This window comes from Fusarium mangiferae (assembly GCF_900044065.1).
Source record: "Fusarium mangiferae strain MRC7560 genome assembly, contig: FMAN_scaffold005, whole genome shotgun sequence".
Lineage (NCBI taxonomy): Eukaryota > Fungi > Ascomycota > Sordariomycetes > Hypocreales > Nectriaceae > Fusarium > Fusarium mangiferae.
Genome location: NW_024573925.1, coordinates 2,666,115 through 2,685,074, shown reverse-complemented (window position 1 = coordinate 2,685,074; position 18,960 = coordinate 2,666,115). Strand labels below are relative to the sequence as shown.

The 18,960-nt window shown below is 49.7% G+C and overlaps 6 protein-coding genes across 6 annotated transcripts; 3 read left to right on the top strand and 3 right to left on the bottom strand.

Moving 5' to 3' along the window:
• Nucleotides 1-1,779: 1,779 nt before the first annotated feature.
• FMAN_12565 (uncharacterized protein) lies at nucleotides 1,780-3,886 on the top strand (the record flags this gene model as incomplete). The annotated part of the gene is made up of 2 exons (XM_041831446.1): nucleotides 1,780-3,423; nucleotides 3,476-3,886. The coding sequence occupies 2 exons, from the start codon at nucleotides 1,780-1,782 to the stop codon at nucleotides 3,884-3,886; spliced, it is 2,055 nt and encodes a 684-aa protein (XP_041682008.1).
• Nucleotides 3,887-5,261: 1,375 nt separating this feature from the next.
• Nucleotides 5,262-6,260, top strand: FMAN_12566 (uncharacterized protein; the record flags this gene model as incomplete). The annotated part of the gene is made up of 3 exons (XM_041831445.1): nucleotides 5,262-5,771; nucleotides 5,830-6,012; nucleotides 6,060-6,260. The coding sequence occupies 3 exons, from the start codon at nucleotides 5,262-5,264 to the stop codon at nucleotides 6,258-6,260; spliced, it is 894 nt and encodes a 297-aa protein (XP_041682007.1).
• A 111-nt stretch (nucleotides 6,261-6,371) lies between these two features.
• On the bottom strand, nucleotides 6,372-8,784 carry FMAN_12567 (related to uvs-3-; the record flags this gene model as incomplete). Its single annotated transcript, XM_041831444.1, has 2 exons — nucleotides 6,372-7,613; nucleotides 7,663-8,784. 2 exons carry the CDS (start codon nucleotides 8,782-8,784, stop codon nucleotides 6,372-6,374), a joined length of 2,364 nt encoding a protein of 787 aa, XP_041682006.1.
• Nucleotides 8,785-10,359: 1,575 nt separating this feature from the next.
• On the top strand, nucleotides 10,360-11,933 carry FMAN_12568 (putative CDS1-CDP-diacylglycerol synthase; the record flags this gene model as incomplete). The annotated part of the gene is made up of 4 exons (XM_041831443.1): nucleotides 10,360-10,500; nucleotides 10,609-10,987; nucleotides 11,037-11,842; nucleotides 11,892-11,933. 4 exons carry the CDS (start codon nucleotides 10,360-10,362, stop codon nucleotides 11,931-11,933), a joined length of 1,368 nt encoding a protein of 455 aa, XP_041682005.1.
• A 495-nt stretch (nucleotides 11,934-12,428) lies between these two features.
• On the bottom strand, nucleotides 12,429-13,943 carry FMAN_12569 (uncharacterized protein; the record flags this gene model as incomplete). The annotated part of the gene is made up of 4 exons (XM_041831441.1): nucleotides 12,429-12,599; nucleotides 12,654-13,465; nucleotides 13,514-13,615; nucleotides 13,670-13,943. 4 exons carry the CDS (start codon nucleotides 13,941-13,943, stop codon nucleotides 12,429-12,431), a joined length of 1,359 nt encoding a protein of 452 aa, XP_041682004.1.
• Nucleotides 13,944-16,558: 2,615 nt separating this feature from the next.
• On the bottom strand, nucleotides 16,559-18,761 carry FMAN_12570 (related to 5`-nucleotidase precursor; the record flags this gene model as incomplete). The annotated part of the gene is made up of 4 exons (XM_041831440.1): nucleotides 16,559-17,166; nucleotides 17,217-18,276; nucleotides 18,334-18,389; nucleotides 18,458-18,761. 4 exons carry the CDS (start codon nucleotides 18,759-18,761, stop codon nucleotides 16,559-16,561), a joined length of 2,028 nt encoding a protein of 675 aa, XP_041682003.1.
• Between the last annotated feature and the right edge of the window lie 199 nt (nucleotides 18,762-18,960).

Here is an 18,960-nt window from a genome sequence, read left to right as displayed (position 1 = left end):
CGCATCATGTGGTGATTGATATTGATATCCACTTGCCGGAGCAACTGTGGCGTTGGGCCAAGACCAAGAAGGCCCATCTGATGAATTCAAACAGCTCGATAATTCGGGGAGTTGACCATATCATATGACTCCATCCATAGCTTCTCCAGTCCAGGCGCCTTGACCAAGACCAGGTATCTGTAACTCCCCGTCGCGACAAGAACCATAATAACACTACATGCTGAGACTACTTCGGACCCTCGACCACAAAGATTATAGAGTCGTAACAGCGCCGACAGTCCGGAGTCACCGAGCCCTACAACAGTATGGAAACCACTGCTCATCCCCTGGTTCCCCACGGCATACTCGTCCTCGACAAGCATTGCGACCTCTCAAATCAGGGCTGCGACTTGCCTCTATCCACTCGCTGCTCGAAGAATGTCGGTGCCTGGTTCTGAATCGCGGGCCCTAGCAAAAGACGTCATGAGCTAGCAAGACCGGGCTGTTGGCTTGGCGTTGTAATATTTCCTTTGGGGATATCTTTATGGTTCGATTTACCAGTCATATTCTTCTGATTCGACACCATCAAGGCCCAAATAGGCAGGCAAATTGTTATAAAATATGAGACAGCGTATGTATTCATATCTCTCGATGCGGGTCAAAGTTTACACAATATGGGCTTGTTCTGACGAGCTCAACTAGTTTAGACTCATTTTTTACATTGATTTTCTTGCTAGTAAAATGCAAGGGGAAAATAGTGTTGATGATACGTGACAGTCAAAGTGGAAGCCATGGAACCATGGGTGTAGGTTATCTCCTAGGTAAAACCAGTCAATTTCCCGAGACGAGACCCAGCTTTGATTAGTGAGTGCCCTTCGCTTTCAGACCAGCCTCTCCCCCACGCCTCTCGATCCTTTCTATCCAATGTTACCACAAGTGACGTGCTTGGGCACGGGGTTGCCGTAAAAACCTGTGACATGCTGTACATCTACATGTATCACCTCGCATGAGCCTCCAGCTAAAGCTTTTCTTCATCCTTTCCTTGCGTGCGTTTGGCCAAGAGAAAAGTGGTTGGTGCCGTCTTACCCTCCGATGCCAAGACACGAGGCACTGGGACCCTCGAGACGTTTGAAACCCGGAAATAAGCGTTCAAGGTCAAGTTTGTGTTATGCTTAATTTTAACCTCCTCTAGTTAATTGTGGCTCTCAGCAACACTCACCTCTAGCAATATGTCAACCTCATAAAAGAAGGAAACAAAGTCTCTACAGTCCGGAATTGACAATGTTCGTCTGCTGGCCATCATCTTGCAGCAGAGACATAGGTCAGCATCATCCTCCCACGACCACGGCCCCAACGCGCCAAGTCTCTGGGCACCTTGGCAGCGGAGTCTTGTTCGTAGATTCGTTTCTTGTCATACGAAGCCAAGCATTTCAATGGAGTCGGCCAAGTCGATCTTGTCCCCGGCAGCAAGTAGCAAATCCAACAGCTCCCCGTCGACTGAGGCGATCCTCCGATAGTCCTTGTAAAAATGTAAACTCTTGGCTCGTCCCTGATTTTATGGAGGAAGTATCTGCAATAAAAGACGGGCCGTCCGCACGTGGATCCTTCCCTGGTGAAATAATCAGTTCCAGAGTCTCGGGTTTCTAGACATTTCAGTGAAATCAGTGTCCCTGAGTTTTCTTATGTGAAAAGTTCACTCCTTGTGGAACTCTCACCCTATGACTACCGAAATTTGATACTCAAGACGACTCAGCCGAATAAGTTCCTCTCCCCCTCGCCCTCAAACGTATCAGCTTCACCATGGCGATCCCACCAATTCTCAAAAAGATCGGCCAAAAGCTCTCACCTCCACCATCAACATCCGAAGATGGCCGTGATCAATGGAATTCGAGAGCTTCCTTCTTGCTTGCGGCCATGGGAGGCTGCGCCGGTATGGGAAACCTAATTCGGTACCCTTCACAGGTGTACAACAACAACGGCCTGCAATGGTTTATTCCATATCTCATGTGTGTTTTCCTGATTGCCATCCCGGCCTTGATTCTCGAAGTCAGTATTGGTCAAGCGTACCGTGGAGGGTCTGTCGTCGCTTTCAACAACATCAACCACCGTCTCAAAGGTCTCGGCTTCAGTCTTCTATACATCGGATTTATGGTTAGTCCGTACTTCGTCGTCAATCTTTCCTGGATCATGATCTACTTCCGGAACTCGTTCCAGAGTCCTCTGCCGTGGGAGGGACGTGCTGAGGAATACTACTACCAAGACGTGGTGCAGAATGTCGATGCGATTCCCGGTAACAAGACGTCGAGTGGTGTTATAGACTACGTCAAATATCCTGGCACTGCCCTTATCGGAGAGACTGTTGGATGGACTGCATTCGTGTGGTTCCTCGTATGGATCTCCATCTTCCGCGGTATTGGCCAGACAGGTCGTGTTGTCTACTTCACCATGGGTCTACCTGTTGTCTTGACTATCATCCTTGTCGGCCGGTCTGTTTCACTTCCAAACGCTGGTCGCGGCGTAAAGCTGTATTTTGGAGAGTGGAACGGCGAGAAATTGGGATCCGGTGACATTTGGCAGACTGCAGCTGGCCAGGTCTTCTTCTCAACTGGTGTCGGTTTTGGCTATTTCAGTTCTTATGCCTCTTACAATCAGAAGCATGCCAATGCTGTTATGGACTCATGTCTAATTGTTGGCAGCAATGTCCTCTTTGAGGGGTTCGCCGCCTTCGCTGCGTTCGGAGTCGTTGGATACCTGGATATGATGCCTGTTCCCGGCGAACGGATTGGTGCATTCACCATTGGATTTTTGACGTTGCCAACGGCTATCACTCAGCTTCCTGGATCATCGTTCTGGGCCTTTGCACTCTTCTTTACCCTGGTGGTCCTGGGTTATAGCTCTGCATTTGCCATGGTGGATGCCGTGGTAACGCTTGTCATGGATACCAAACCCAAAATTCGTCGCGAGTGGGTAGTCACAGGTCTTGTGATTATCTCATTCCTTATTTCACTCCCTTTCTGCACCCAATTCGGATATGCTCTTCTCACAGGAGTTGACCGTTGGATCAACGATGTTGCTCTAGTGTTCGTTGTGTTTGGCGAATGTGCATTCTCCACAACTTTCTACCGTTGGAGAGACGTAGCAGGACAGGTAGGAAAGCCAGCCTTTTTCATTTGGAACTTTGGATACTTTGGCGGTATGGTTCTCGGAGTTGCTGTTGCCCATGCGGTTCAAGCTGAAGCGGGTGCTGGAGTTGGCTTTGGTATCTTCATCATCTGCTCGATCGTCTCCTGTGTAATTGGCAAGACTCCTGACGAACTTCCGCCTGCCTTGACCTTTACCGAGGATAAGGGGTTTGCTCGCCGATTCATCGGCAGAAGTCCTGCCTTATCAAAGCTCTTGGACAACGTCTTCATAACACGCTTCTGGTACATGGCTTTTTACTCTGTGAGTTCTTTCATCCAGCTTGTTGTGTGCAATTACTAACAGCACTCATCAGGGCCAGCAACTTCGACGGGATCTCAACGTGATTGTCGCAACCGGAAAGAACTGGAGTATTCCCGCCTTTTGGCCAATCCTCCTCCGCTTCATCTCGGCGCCTGTGCTCGCCATTATCTACGGCTTTGCGTATCCCGCTTTCTACGAGCTCCGTGATGACCCTCTACATATTCTTGGCTTCGGTCTTGCCCATATCTGCTTGGTACTGATCGGACTGGGAGTCCTCGTGCCCCGCTGGTACAACACGATTATCCCTCCTGACCGACGCGAGGAGGGCAAGCTGCCGTATGCTCCCAATGTTCTTTTGGATGGCGAGGAGCCTCGAAGAACTGAGTCGATGGAGACCGGCGAAGGACTTGCAGGCTCCGAAGGCGGTGAAAGCGAAGAAAAGAAGGGACAACGTGTGATGTAGTTCTGGCGTGAGAGTGAACGAGAGTTCATATTGGATTTGTTGCATACACGAGGGAAGGCAAAAGGCTTGCCCCAGGTATCTCATATATATTGTAGTCAGGTCTCCCCAAAGGACTTTGATGTCTGCTGCCTCGTCTGTGCATCAAGTGAAATTGCCGAGCATTGAGAAACGTAAAAGGCCTGCTTGCGCTGGCTCCAAGTCGACACAAACGGTGGCTGCCATTAAGGAAACGGGATCGTCGCTGTTCAGATGCTGCACCCGAACTGTTTCGTGTTAAGTTGAAGATCTCATGCTCCAACGAAGATTGTAGTGGGGGATCAGACCCAGAAGGAACAATACGAGTTACGAGAAAGGGAATGGAAATTACGGAGTCTCCGCTTCGCAAGATGTTTCAGTGAAACGACGTCATTGACACTTTTTTGTCTGGAACATGTATACTTTCTAGGAAGGTGGGAAGAGGCTGTTTCCCAGAGATCGTCGTTCACTCTAGCCAATCAGCATTTCTTGGCCGGACTCTCGCCTAAGATGCCTTTATCTCTCATCCAATTGTTTCCTCAGCCCATACTCACGTTTATATCTAAGCTTAAGCCGGTCAAACCTCCGTCTTTCTTGTGTGCCGTTGTCGAGATAAAACAAGCCACCGACGCATGGTTCACAAGCATTCCTGTTCAATGGTTCTGCAAGTCACGTCATGCAGGGGTTATTCTCATTTCCGCAAATTTACGGATAGACAGAGACGGAACACATTCATACCCTAGTTCGCTGGTATGAGCCAGAACGCTTCACCGGTTGTTCTGGAATTCATCTCCAAAGAGTTAAACTCGATACAAAGAGCGATATGTGTTTCAACAGAACCTATACACCCAAATTTTGACTCATGTGCCTTCGGTCGCTTGAAGCCGCGACGGACCGAAGACGCCAAGCATGATCATCAACGGCTATCCCCACGATCGCCAGGGTGACATGCCCCCCTTTGAAGTCCAATCAAGAAGAGCTGAAGAAGATCACCGGCAGATTTCAAGTTCGTATGTCGCACTTACAAGAAATATGCATGCAGAGCTGAAAAGAGAGGCAACTCGAAAACACTTTCGATGAAACACTTTCCCAAAATGATGCTGCGGTCTGCTGAAATGGGAGAGTGGCATGATATGTTGAGCTTGTCCAAGTGTTACACGATCATGATCAACTCGAAACCTGAGTCTATTCCCCAGACAGTGAGTGGGACAGGCGTCGATCTTGGTCTTTACATACTACTAGAACAGTGGAGGTACGTGAAAACTATATAAGATAGCCTCAGGTTAAAGTAATCAAGACTTTCCCCCCCAATATCTTCAACCAAACACTCGTAACTACTCCAGCCCCAAGAACCATCAAAATGCATTCCTCAACTCTATCCCTGTTCTTCACCCTCCTTCTATCCTCCCATTCCCTCTGCGCTACCAACGAGCCCTGTTACGGGCCCAGCGGTCGGGCAGGTGTATGCATCACTGAAGCGTCTTGCACCTCTGCCGGCGGCACCGCCATCTCTGGTGCATGCCCTGCCGACGCCGCTAACATCAAATGCTGCTCCAAGCCAACCTGTTCTTCGGGAAACTGCCGCTGGAGCTCTGATTGTGCGGGCGCCTCAGCTAGCAACCAGTGCCCTGGACCTGCGCAGATGAAATGCTGCTCTTCTGCTGCCACAGGCTTCGGGGGGTATTCTGCTCCCACGATCCCAGCTGTCGGCGCTTGCAAGCAAGTTTCTGTCAACGCTGCCAAGGCTGTGGTGAATCAGTTTCCCGGTAGGATCAGGGAAATTGGATGTAAGAGAGACTGCTCTTGTCCTGGATCTTCTGACCATTGCTGCGGTCTTGCAACTGACTTCATGTGTTCTGATGCCGGCGGTGTAAGTGCCCACTTCGATCATCTGCTAGACAAAAACATTTGAAACTGATGGAACACAGTCTGCTACCCTTTCTGGAAAAGAGATCGCCGAGTGGTGCATGAGGAACCGCAACACTCTCAACCTCAAGTATGTTATTTGGGGTCAGAAGATCTGGACTACCTCTGTCGATAAGACTGAGAAGAACTGGGAGAATTGGCGAACCATGGAAGATCGCGGTGACCTGACTCAGAACCATTGGTGGGTAACTGCTGCATCACCATTGAGGTCAGATCAGCTAACAGATTCTAGGGACCATGTCCACGTCTCTTACAATGGATAGAGCCGAAACTCGCGAGAATGGAGATCTGGAGGTACCAAGGGACCAATATTGAAGAACTTCCGGCGCCACTGCGATTTGGACAAAACATAAGTAGTAGTCTTGGTCATTCAACATCATATAGCAATTTTAACACCGTCCGAAGTGTGACTGCCTTGTGGTATCTCGTTTAATATCTACCCTCAACGCCAGGCAACTGCAAGTAACTGTCTCGAAGTGTAATCATATTGCCAAAATCATGTCCATCATCCATCAAAACGCCGAGAACGAAGATCCCACCAATTTTAGCCCCCAAATGCTTCATTTACTACCTCACCCTCATCTGGCGTCACCTCCAGTTCGAGCAGCTCATGGGCTGCCTCAACTGTCTCTCCATCGATCCCGGCCTCCATCACTAAATCTTCTTCGGCAAAGGCAAGTCTTCCTAAAGCGAGAAGATACCTTTGGCTTCCCCCATGAGCCATTGAGAGCTTCTCGCTAATGTCTGCTAGATTGGCGGTATCGGGGCCCGTCACTAAAGCGTGTATCAAGAAGACGCATTGTGAGATGATTCGATATAAGCCGGCAGAGTACGACATCGTAGTCGATCCCTGTCGTATATCCTTGGTCTCAGATGTTTGTGGTAAGATGTTGAAAGGGATTGGTTGGTCGTACAGCTCGTCTATAGACATGCTGAGGCAGGCCACAAGGCGAGGGAGAGCTAGACTGTGAGACGCAAGCTCCTTAGCGCCAAAAGGATGGCGCGAAAAGGCGATGAGCGTTCGCAAAGCAGCCAAGCATAACGTAGATTTCTCATGGCGGGTAGTTACTGATGGGTGGTAATCCGTAAGCTTGTTTGTAACATGGTTGATGACATGACTAGCGACATGAGTATCTTCGTCGTCTGTAACCGGACCTATTGAGTCTGGAAGTGCAGAGGTTGTCAGGAGCTCTAGCATGCCCAAGATATCGGAAAGCTCTTGCTTTGGGCTCAGAAGTTTGTAGACCATGTCAGGTTTTATGCATCGCCAAAAGACTGTCGACTTGGGCTTGATTTCATCTTCTGTCACATCCATTGCAGTGGAACAAGCCAGAGCGCTTATATACAAGACTGATAAAATATCAACGATCTTGATATGTTCCTTCATTGACTGAAAGTCATCATTCTTCAGCCGTCGTTCACCTTCCCGTATGCGGTGCTGCCATTCAGCCAAAGTGCAGATTGTGGCTTGCGCGGGAGGTGTCAGGTTCGGCAAAACAAAGGGAACGACTTCTGACGCGTGGAGTGAGAAGATGAAAGAGATGATTGAGAGCAAATACTTGATAGGCTCCCAGAGCTGCTCCTCATGGCAACGATTCCACATGTTGACCATAAGATTTGCAAAATCCACAAGTAGCTGCATCGGTCGATCGGGACTTCCCATCAGAGGTATTTTTTGGAATATGATGGCGGAAAGCGAGGTATCTTTGTCATCTTTAAAGGAAAAGCGAGATAATGTGTCCAGTGTTGGGCGAGGAGCTCCATGATCGAGCACAAGTGGTAGAAACTAGAGACGATGAGCACAGTGCCAACCAGCTGGGAAGGATCAGACAAACCTCAAAAAGGACGGCCGGTGGTGGCGCTACTACAAACGGCGGTTGGTGTACTGGAGCCTCTGCCTTCCCAGTACTACTGGCGAAGCTATCTGTGTGAGTTTCCAGTGCCATGATAGGACTGTCAACAGTCGGCCTTTTCCTTTTGCCTTTGCTTGGTGTTCTCTCGCCGACGTGTAAGGCCACTGAGTCGGGATTCCTGCTGCGTCCTTGGCCCTTACTTGGACTTACAACAATATCCATCTCATCGAAGCCATCCGCAACCCATGATTTGTTTGCTTTCTTGGGAGTCGTAACTCCTCCCGTAGTTCCAACAGCGGGTTCCTTGCGGCGAACTCGATCACTGACCTCTCTCATATCACGCTGTAGAAATTGAAGTTCGGTATTGGCGTTTTGTTCAGCGGCAACAGCTGCCTCGGCAATCCTTTCCTGTTTCGCCAATTGTTCGGCATTTATCTTGTTCAGACGAGCAACCTCTGCGGCGTGCTCTTCATTCGATTTCACAAAATTGGATCGGACAATCGAGGCTTCTCCCAGAGCTGCTTTGAGTTGATCCTCGAGGGCTCGGACCCGCTGCTGGAGTGCTGACAAGATATCGCCAGGTTGGTTCTGGGACTGCTGAGAGGCTCCTGGTCTGTTTTGAGGCACAGCCGGCCGAGCGAATTGACTCGATTGAGCACGAACGAAGTTGGAGCTCTGGGTCTGGAACTGCTGAGAGGTGTACATGGGCTGGTGAGGTGGTCCAGCATTGTAAGGCTGTTGAGGGGCCTGGCCCATGGGCCGCCGCTTCGAAGGCTCGACAACAGGGTTCCATCGCGGATTCGGGGGCGGAACTGAGCGTCGAGAGTCTAAGTAGTAGCTTTGGGATGACTGGTTTTGTTGGAGATTGCCATCTACCACTGGCCTCCCAATAGGAACACCGGCATCATTTGTCACTTCGGTCGTATCGAGGTCATCGTCTTCTATCCAGACGATTTCTGGGGATTCAAAGCGTGGACGCTGTGTCAATGGCTTTGACTGGGCTTGTGCTTGCGTGAGCTGTATTGCATTGTCCTCGAGTTCCTGGAGGGCATTGGCAGGGATATCGTCGAAGCCGTCATCGGAGAACTCGTCGTCGAGATCCATTTTTGATGGGTGTTTTCATATCAGAGGAGAGATCCATTGAACAAAAATACAAAGCTTGTTATTGTTGCCGCATCTCGAATGATACCTATTGTCCTTGATCACGATTTCGGGTACTGGGGTAGAAAGGATTTAGAAACGCGTCGCGCGATCACGTGAGTCAAATTGTGGCTGCTGTTTGGTGCAGCCACAGTTTGGACAAGTGAGGCGCAGTGTTGCGGAGTTTGAGTTTCGAGCATGTGAAGAGCCAAGTGCGTCATTGACCTAGACAAGCTCCCAAGCTCTGACGGCTTGTGGAGAGATTCACCAGTCAGTCCCTTGGACCCTGATGAAATACGCAGCATAACGACGTAAAAATAACCATGCTTCTGCGCATTGGGCTATATGTTTATTTAAAGAAGTTGCAGGCTGAGACACACGTATAAGATAGAGAGCGACATGAGCCAGTAGCCTTAGTGGAGGTTTAGGTAATTCTCGCGGTTATTACGGCCTCGTTCTTCACAAAAAGTAATTTGGCAGTCATGGTTGCTAGTCGTTGTTAGGGCTTCTTGTTGCTCAAAATTACCGACATGGGACGAATCTCAACAGATCTATAAAATGGATCCCAAGAGACGGGGGTTGTCCCACAACTAATAAGCCCCTGCGTCTGGGGCAGCTCTCAATTTCCCAGTCGTCAATACATAGCAATGGGCATTTGCTGCCGAGTCTGCGAAGCCCATACCCAAGCAAAAGAGGGAGCCCGGATATACATTAGAAGGCTAGTTACTCTACTCGGCGGCTTCTAAGAGTCCGTTGCCCGCTCACTTGACGCAATTTAACACCCGACTCCTAAGCCCAAGACCAGGAGGGACGGTGGAAACCCGCTGGAAAGGCCGGAACACGTCAAGCCACAGCCGCAATGGCCGGGTGGTCGTTCAGGGACTCAATTGGTCCCTCCAGGGAATTTTGGGGTCAGATTTGATCATGCTGTTGGCCGGCATTGCGTAGGAGGTGCTGTAGCTTGTCTGTAGTTTACTTGGCAGAGCCAGAGGCAGCGTCACTGCGTAAGACCGCACCCAATCTACCACCCACTGCTAAGGTATGCCATGCTCTGCTAGGCTGAGCTGCAGACCGGGGCTAGAAACGGCTTGACTTTTCAAACCACCATTTCCTTCCTGTTCTTCCAACATCGTCACAACCATCGCAACAAGTGAGCTCTTTTGCCCACTCAACCTCACTCCATCTTTCGCTCCTTGGAAGCACTTCTCCCTCCCCCGGCAGAATTTTTTTAGTTTGGCCTGGCTTAGCTTCTTCCAATCGTGACGATTTATTTCAGCACGAAGCGAATTGTCGACTCCTGACCCCGTAGCCCACGAACTTGGCCCAGGTCTGCGCAACGACGTCACAGGTCGCTTGGAGCAAATTTTCGGGAACAGACAACTGTCTTTTTCACCATAGCTTCACTTGGAGCTGTAATCGCGTCAGCGACTCGAGCATATCGCCCATTCCCCAACCGACGACAACCTCATTGCCAACCTTCTTGGCAGTATTCAACAATAAAAAACCTCCGGCGCATTCAGATACCAAATATCAATAGAAATGGCTCGTCCAAAGAGAGGGGTTAGGTTCCCCAATCGCAACGGCTCTGATGGACGAAGATCAAGCTTCAGCAGCGAGGACGGTGGCTCTCCCACCAAGCTCAAGTCCCAATCCTCGGGACAGCTGGAAACAGTAGACGAGGTAAGCTTGACTCACAGGAAGCGACAGCGCCTCATCCTCAAGATCTAGTGTTTGATACGAGCGAGGCATTGTCGATTCATACCATACTCTAGCTAACAGCCCTCACAGAAGCAGCCCGCAGTTAGCGAAAAGCAAGCCGAGTACGAAAAGAAAAAGGCCAACTTCATAACGCGCACTTTCTGGACATTTGTCATGTTTGCGCTCTTCTTCGCCGCGCTCTTCATGGGCCACATCTACATCATCTGCATTATCACCGCTGTCCAGATCGTCTCCTTCAAAGAAGTCATCGCCATTGCCAACGTTCCCAGCCGCGCCCGTTCCCTGCGATCTACTAAGAGTCTCAACTGGTACTGGCTGGCGACTACCATGTACTTCCTCTATGGCGAGACGGTCATCTACTACTTCAAACATATCATTCTGGTTGACAAGGTCCTGCTACCTCTGGCCACTCACCACCGCTTCATCAGTTTCATTCTCTATGTGTTCGGTAAGACGCTCGCTCCCTAGACTGGACCCTCTAGACTAATCGTGAATAGGCTTCGTTTTCTTTGTCACATCTCTCCAGGCTGGACACTACAAGTTCCAATTCACCAACTTTGCCTGGACACACATGGCTCTGTACCTCATTGTGGTCCAGGCTCATTTCATCATGAACAATGTCTTTGAGGGCATGATCTGGTTCTTCCTGCCCGCTGCTCTGGTCATCACCAACGATATCTTTGCTTACATCTGCGGTATCCTTTTCGGGCGCACCCAGCTCATCAAGCTATCTCCCAAGAAAACCGTCGAGGGTTTTGTCGGGGCTTGGATTATGACCATCATTTTCGCCATGCTCCTCTCCAGCATCATGATGCGATCCAAGTACTTTATCTGCCCTGTTAACGACTTGGGCGCCAACATCTTCACTGGTCTTAAATGCGATCCCAACCCGGTCTTCCTTCCCAAGACCTACGAGCTACCTGAGCTGTTCTTCCTCCCCGATACTGCGAACTTCTCCGTTACTATTGCTCCCATGCAGATTCATGCCCTCAACTTGGCTACTTTTGCCTCTCTGATCGCTCCCTTTGGCGGATTCTTTGCTTCCGGACTCAAGCGCACTTTCAAGATCAAGGACTTTGGCGACTCTATCCCCGGACATGGAGGTATCACTGACCGCATGGACTGCCAGTTCATCATGGGTTTCTTCGCCTACATGTACTTCCACACCTTCATTGCCATCCACAAGGTCAGCCTTGGCAGCGTTCTGGAGACCGCAATCACCAGCCTCAACCCCGATGAGCAACTCGAGCTTGTCAAGGGAATGGGTCATTATCTTCGAAACCAAGGCATCCTAGCTGAAGACGTAAGTGCCTGCTTCTAAGTCTTTCCTACATCTTGCTCACAAACGACAGGCTGTGGCTTGTATCGATAAGCTCCTGCCAGTAAAGCAATGAGTTCTCAACGAATAACTCAGGCCCTTTGCAAGGCATATTTTGATCGTATTCAACTGGCTGTATAGCCCCTTTTCCACTCACACTGGCGTTTTCCTTAGTCATAGAGCTTTCACGTGAGCTGTGCGTTTCCGAGTATTATCGGGGTCTGTACGGTTCAAGTCGATTGTTGAGCTGTATTGTTGGGTATCGGGCAGCAAAGATCTTGTGCCCAGGTTTACAGGCGCTGTCGGTATTATGTAATGAGCAAATAATGTCCATATTTCGGGGGAAGGGTGGCTGTGAGTATAGACTCTTGTTGACGTGGGTCACGTCGTCAAAGCCCAGTGGGAAATTCTACAAAAGTATTCAACATCCACTCTGGAAGTATTGCAAACTATATGCATCATGTGTATGATTCAATCTACCTGTAATTTCTGTGCGCCACTCAATGGGCCTCTATGTTCTGTTTTCCATTTTCAGTCTTGATCCGTACAGCTTACTCCTACAATGTTCTTCTTATTCATTCTTGGTCTCCCAGCCGCCTTCGGCTTGGAAGATTTCACCGACCGCCTTGCCAACCTCCAAGAGGTGGCGGTCACGATATCGCGGTGCGACGAGGGAGAGGCCGATGGGCATGCCGTGGTCACCCTTAAAGCCTGGCACATTCAGGACTGGGACATGAAGACCCTACACGATCAGATCGTTAGTCATCGTAGGATTCGTACGCAGTGTGTCACTTACGCTCCACATGGCACAGAAAATATGGCTTCCTGTACTCTCCAGACCAACGGGGGCTTCATCCGGTACACTCGGTGTGATGATGGCTGCATACTGTGAGGCAATAAAGTCGAAGACAGGCCTCATGGCAGCCAAGCTGTCGCTAGCCATCAGTTGCGTCTTTCGAGTGAAATTGTCGGAGTTCTCGACGTGCTCGATCAAGACTTGGCCGATTTGGTCCTTTCCAACTCTATACTCTGGTAGGAAAGAGGTACGGCCCTCAGTGTGAAGCCCAATACGATACCACTCTGGCACATCATCGAATGTCGAAGGGAGCTCAAGCTCATGTACTTCTGCGCCATGGGATCTGAGAAGATCTGCAGCGCGGGCGAGAGCATCTTGGGTTCCAGGGCCAGCCATGGGCCAGATGCTCGTCTTGCAGATTGCGAAACGTGCTCCTGCAATGCCCTGAAAAGAACGGTCTCCGTCTTCCTCTTCGTTTTCGTCATCTTGAAGAGCAAAGACGTCGGCCAGAAGAACCAGATCTTCAACACATCGTCCATACCATCCGAGAGTGTCGTACATCAGAGCATATATCTTCTGACCTTCGCGAGATACAGAGTTCCAGGTTGGTTTGAACCCATAAATCCCATTGAATGATGCAGGACGAATCATGGATCCGCCTGTCTGTGTCCCAAGGGCCATGGGGGCTTGGAAATCGGCAACAGCAGCTCCGGAGCCGCTGGACGATCCGCCCGGGGTGCGTAGAGGGTCATGAGGATTGTGAGTCTTGGGGCCGACATGGATAGCAGCGAACTCGGTCGTAGTTGTTTTACCTAGGTAGCTTGTTAGATGCAAGTGTGCAGAGCATATGTTGAACATACCGAAGATGAGGGCACCTGCATGGCGAAGAATTCGTACGGAAGCAGCATCTGTCTCGGGGAAATGGCCATCATACAGTGGCGAGTTGAACTGAGTAGGCATATCTATACGACAGTGAGCTCCAGTCTTGGTTATGGGTACAAGTTTGACCAACTAACCTTTTGTGTAAATGACATCCTTTACAGCGATTGGAAGTCCATGGAGAGGTCCTCTGTTTTTCTTAGGGATCTCATCTAGAAGTCTTGCCTCCTGCATGACCCTCTTCTCGTCCAGGTATGCCCACGCTTTGACGTCTTCATCGCGTGCCTTGATCCTCTCAAGTAAAGAATCGGCATACTCTTGAACTGAAATCTCATCCGCCTGGATCTTCCCAAGAGCTTCAGAAGCCGTGAGTTTCCATGGCTCGATATGATGAGTTTTGGAAGGAGACATTGTTTTTTTCCTGGTCCCTCTACTATGGAGTCTTGCTTTTGCATACGGCTAAGTAGTGTTAGGGAGTTCGGACAGTCCTGTCTTATTCCAATGCCCCGCGATAGTGAACCTCAACACTCCAAGTCAACATCTCAGAAAGGATTAAATTGGAGAGTCTCATATGTTATATACCTTTTTTTTCGTTCGCCTCTTAAAAGCAGCCTGTGCTTCGGGCACTAATGCAACGTCTCTATTCTGTAGGCCGGTCGGTGAGAGTCCGTAGCCTATAGGACGCATGTGCGGAAGGCCTCAAGTTGTCAAACATTCGTCTCCTGAATCCGGGCACTAATGCAGTACGGGCCGAGCTGCCAACGGATACTCTATCTCGATATGGCAACGGACGTAATTGTGGACTTACTCCGTCGTCCGTACACCGAGACGTTTTTCTGTGTAACTCGGAGCAGCCCAACAAGAAGCAGAGTCGTCTCTTCCAAATCGTGATTGGATTCTCCGGTGACTATCGGGTGTGAGGCGAAGTTGATATTGTCGAGACGAGATGAAGGGTTGGGAGGGACAGCATAGAAGGGTTGTTGGACAGGAGACGTTAGTTAAACGACTCGAGCGGGAGGTCAAGGCGGACTTGTGATTCTCGTTCGCTCGGGCTTTGGACCTCGGGGTGCACCAAGGCATCCAGCACAGGGCCCAACAGGAAGCTATTCCGGACCACGATGCAAAGATGCTCCTCGCTCTAGAGTTTCAGCTAGCAGCAGTCAGCAAGAAAATAGCTCGGTAACACCCGGTCTTCCGGTCCGACGTCTAACATGACGGATGATAGGAGAAGTCAGAAGAGGCTAGTCAAATTTAAGAAGCAATCAAGGTCGAGAGTCCTTAGTCGAGACAGGGTTCGATGCAGGAGGGGGATGTCACGGGATAGTGCTCGAAACTTCGGCACTTGAGAGGGATCTACAGAGGAGGTGAATCCCAAGCTTAGCTACTGCACATACATAAACAAGTCGAACTCTGATTGTATGGTTGAGCGCAGCTGAAGTAGGGATTTGAAGTCTGGTAAGTTTACTAGTGACAAAGACTCGACGCCACGTACCAGCATCCCGGTATTGTGTGAGAGATACGTAGGTGAGAATGGTTCACCTCGTTCATGATTACTTACTATCCCCTTTGTTTGCATTGCAGGCTGGCCATGATGCAGTCAGCGATTGGACATGGAGTTGAGCTGAAGTGACATCGCCATTTGCCTCAACAGCTTCATTACGACCCTCATACTCCCTGACTTCATACCATGGCTTCTCGTAAGCCAACAGCCACAAACAATGGTGATCCTCGACACGCAATCATTGGCCTTGCTTCGTCTTCCTTGCTTCGTCTTCCTTGCCTCATCTCAAACCTTGCTGATTTTACTTTTCCTTTCTTTTTCCTCGCAAAACATCTCCGCCGCTAGACTGAACAAGGCCATACCCTGCACCCCACGAACCTGTTAGAAACAATTTCATTTCTTTTTCTGTTCTCGTCCGTTGTTAGCAACGTCACTTTTAGATGCCCAATCGCGTCGATCGGCTTCTGGAAGACCGGTGAGCCGGGGTAGTGGCGTCCAACTTCCCGTAAGCCACGCCGATGATCCATGGCGGCAAACTCTGGCTTGGCCTTGACTCTGCAGATGAGGCTAGAGTCGGTGAGTTGAGTTGAATTTTTCATGTAATCTATAGTGAGCCTTGAATTTACCAATGTTCCCTGCGTATGTGATGTACAGATATAATTCCGGATCTCTGGTATCTGTAGGCCTAGCTGGAATACTACGTCGATGTAAAACGGTTGACACACGATCTCGGTAGAATGAAAGTTTAGGCGATCATTAGCTAAGGAAGCTTCTCTCGACTCTAGTTTGATTGACAGCAGGCATGGATATGGATGCGGTATCAGGGGTCTTATACGAGCTGCCATGCTGCGTAGTGACGAATTGATGCTGTCCTTCTTGTGGTAGCTTTCCGATAGGATTGAACAAGAAAAGACCGTGTCTTGGCTACAGGTCTGAGTCCTCCAATGCCGGTCTGTTCAATCTCTCAGTGCTTGTATATATGTATTGATTCGTGATTTTCCTAGAATGAGCCAGCATATCATATTGCATCGGGTCAATTCCTCAGGTGATATCAAGGCCTTGGTTTATGCATTGTAGTTATTCGCAGCAAGCCATGCAGCAGCTTTAGCGAGTGTAACGGTGAAGAGTTTTGTGTCCTGCATATTTCCACGATAGCTACGCAAGACATTGGCTGCAGAGAGGCGCTACGACTTGTCATTTACGACAGCGAGATCTGATCGAATCAAGGCACTCAAAGCGCCTTAGTCCAGGTCCCATTAAGTTGCTGAGGCTCAACGGCAATGCCGATCCAATGTGACATCAAGAGCCATAGGATAGACGATTGCCCAGCAGATTCTGCCTCAGATGAGGCTTGATGTGAGGCTGTAGGTCGATATTAATAGCTATGCACTTTAGCCTAGGTACACATGAATACTCGAAATACGAGGGATGCTGAGAATTGAGGCCTAATTTTATTTATTTTATGATCCGTTCTATTCGTAATCCACGTCTGTTCTGAGGTGATCCGTCCGTTTTTACGTCTCTTCTAATTTTTTGGTGTAGAAGCTCCGGTCATGATAATTCGTCCGTCGACCACCGGAGCAATGCAAGTTGTCCAATCAACCGTGTACTCGCCCTCTTTGAGAGGATCACAGATACTAGTCTTGACCTTTGCTTTGAGCGCCCACTTCGTGAAGAACTTGCGCATCAAGAGAATCTCAAAATCGAGCCTCGCGCCGTCAGGGTCTTCAAACTCTTCCTCCTCGCGATCCTTCTCATGAAGTTCCTCGTCGCTGGTTTCGTTGTCATCATGGGGTTTCATATTGATGCTGAAGCGACGCTTAAGGAACCTGCCCCAGGGGTCTTTAGCGTCCTTGGTAACACTCTCGGTGCGTTTGTCCTTGGGTAGGTTCTCTGCAACAGACTTGAGGCTGGGGAAGTCGGTATTGAAGGTAGTTCGGACGGGTGAGACGGGGGTCTCGCATTTCTGGGCAACCTTGACCCAATGTTGCGCGAGGTTTTTCCATCGTCCTACTGTCAAAAGACCCATGAAGTACTGACGCAGCATGGCCGAGATAAGAATGCCGTTTTCTTCCTCGATGATCTCCTCCGCTTGTCCACCCTCAGACTTGACCAGCAAGCTGGTGAAACCATCTGCCGTCGCTGTCAGCTCTCTCTTTCGTAATTGTATAGTTTCAACTTACCTTTTCCTCGTCCCATATATCCTCGGGTACAGAGCACATAGAGTCTCTCCGGCTCATACGGCTTTCCACCAATTTCCGCCCACAACACTCTCTCCCCTCTAGGTCGGGAGGGATCAAACTCAAATCGAATGTTGGAAACCTGGGGAAATCGACCTTCCAGAGCAGGATACATAGCTACACTGTTCTCAAGCGCGTCGAAGATAGCTTGACCTGTCACTCTGAGCAACACCACAGGATCTTCAAACGGAAAGCAGGTCGTGATATCTTTGATGCGAATCGCACCGGGGGGGTAGATTTGGTCGCCACGGATAGTACCAGATGCCATAATTGTGCAGTCAGCGCCATGATGCTGTCTCATGACGTCGCATACAAAGTTTCCGATGTTGGACTCCTTAAGGCGAACTGTGCTGAAACGAGCATCCAGAGGTGTAGCTGTGTATCCAATAGGCCTTGCCAGTGACTGGTTGAGTTTGGAGGTGAGCTCATCTACCGTTTTTAGTGTTGAAGGATCTTCCTCGATAGACGACACAATATCTCTTCGCCAAATGTCAAAATCCCACTTCGAAGGGTCATCTTCCTTGCGACGAGCCTCGATGTAACTCAGGTTCTTGAAGTCGGTACCAGATCGAAGCACGTGAGTCCCATTGATGAGGCTGTGGGCGTAGAAATGGTCGTGTCCGCCGAGGATGATATCAATGAGTCCCTCCGTCTGTTCCGCCAACTTGTTGTCATTGGGTTCTCGCATGTGGCTTAGACAGACGATGATCTCTGCACCGTCCTCCCGCAACTTCGGGACGAGCTCCTTGGCAACAGCAGTAGCGGATCTGTACTCCAGATTGGGCGGTAGACTGTTGATGGTCTCAAGCCATTCTCTCTCACCCAAGCCGATGAGGCCAACCTTGATGCCATTCGAAGTGGTGATCATGTGCGTCTTCTTGGCATGGCCAATAGGTGTGTCACCGCCAATGTCATGGTCGATGACGTTTGCGAGCAGCCAAGGGAACTTGTTCTGACTTGAGAGATGCTCAAACTGCTTAACGCCAAAATCGAAGTCGTGGTTCTGTGATTTGAGGCTGGTTAGTTACCAAGTCGGTCAAGGGTGGTGTGACCTACCCACCCCTACACAAGAGCAGTCCGTTCCAATCAGATCAAGAACGGGAACCATGTGTTGACCTAGGTTGGATCGTCAATATCTACCTAGAATGTAATAAGATGCATCTTTCCTGGATCTCAAAACTCACCTTTGGTCACAGTACTCTCCAAGCTGGGGTTAAAGACATCTCCAGAAAAGAGCGTCAGGGCTCTAGGCTGATCCTTGAACTGCTCGCCTTCCTGGTACTCGCGGCACACGCTGATGAATCTTGGCAGGCCACCCACAGGCTCAGCACTCGAAGGGTCCAAGTGATAGACGTCGTTGTAGTGAATCAGCCTCAAATCGGGAGGTGAATCAGCCTGGCCCTGATGCTCAACACGACCTGAGGCGTAGGTGACTTGAGGTTCCGCAGTGGGCTCTCCGGCCTCTGCGGGGGCAGTGTCTTTGACCATTGGTAACAATATCAGTGATGATGTTCAGATAATCGAGTATTTATTAGGATACTTATTCTTTCTCAAGAAAGAATAAAAAACAGAATTCTTCAAAGAGCGGGAATGGTGACAGATTCAAAGGCAACGAGGCGCAGCTGAAGCTCTACCTTACTTCTCTCCTCTCCTCTCCTCTCCTCTCTTCCTCCTCAAAAGTCCAGGG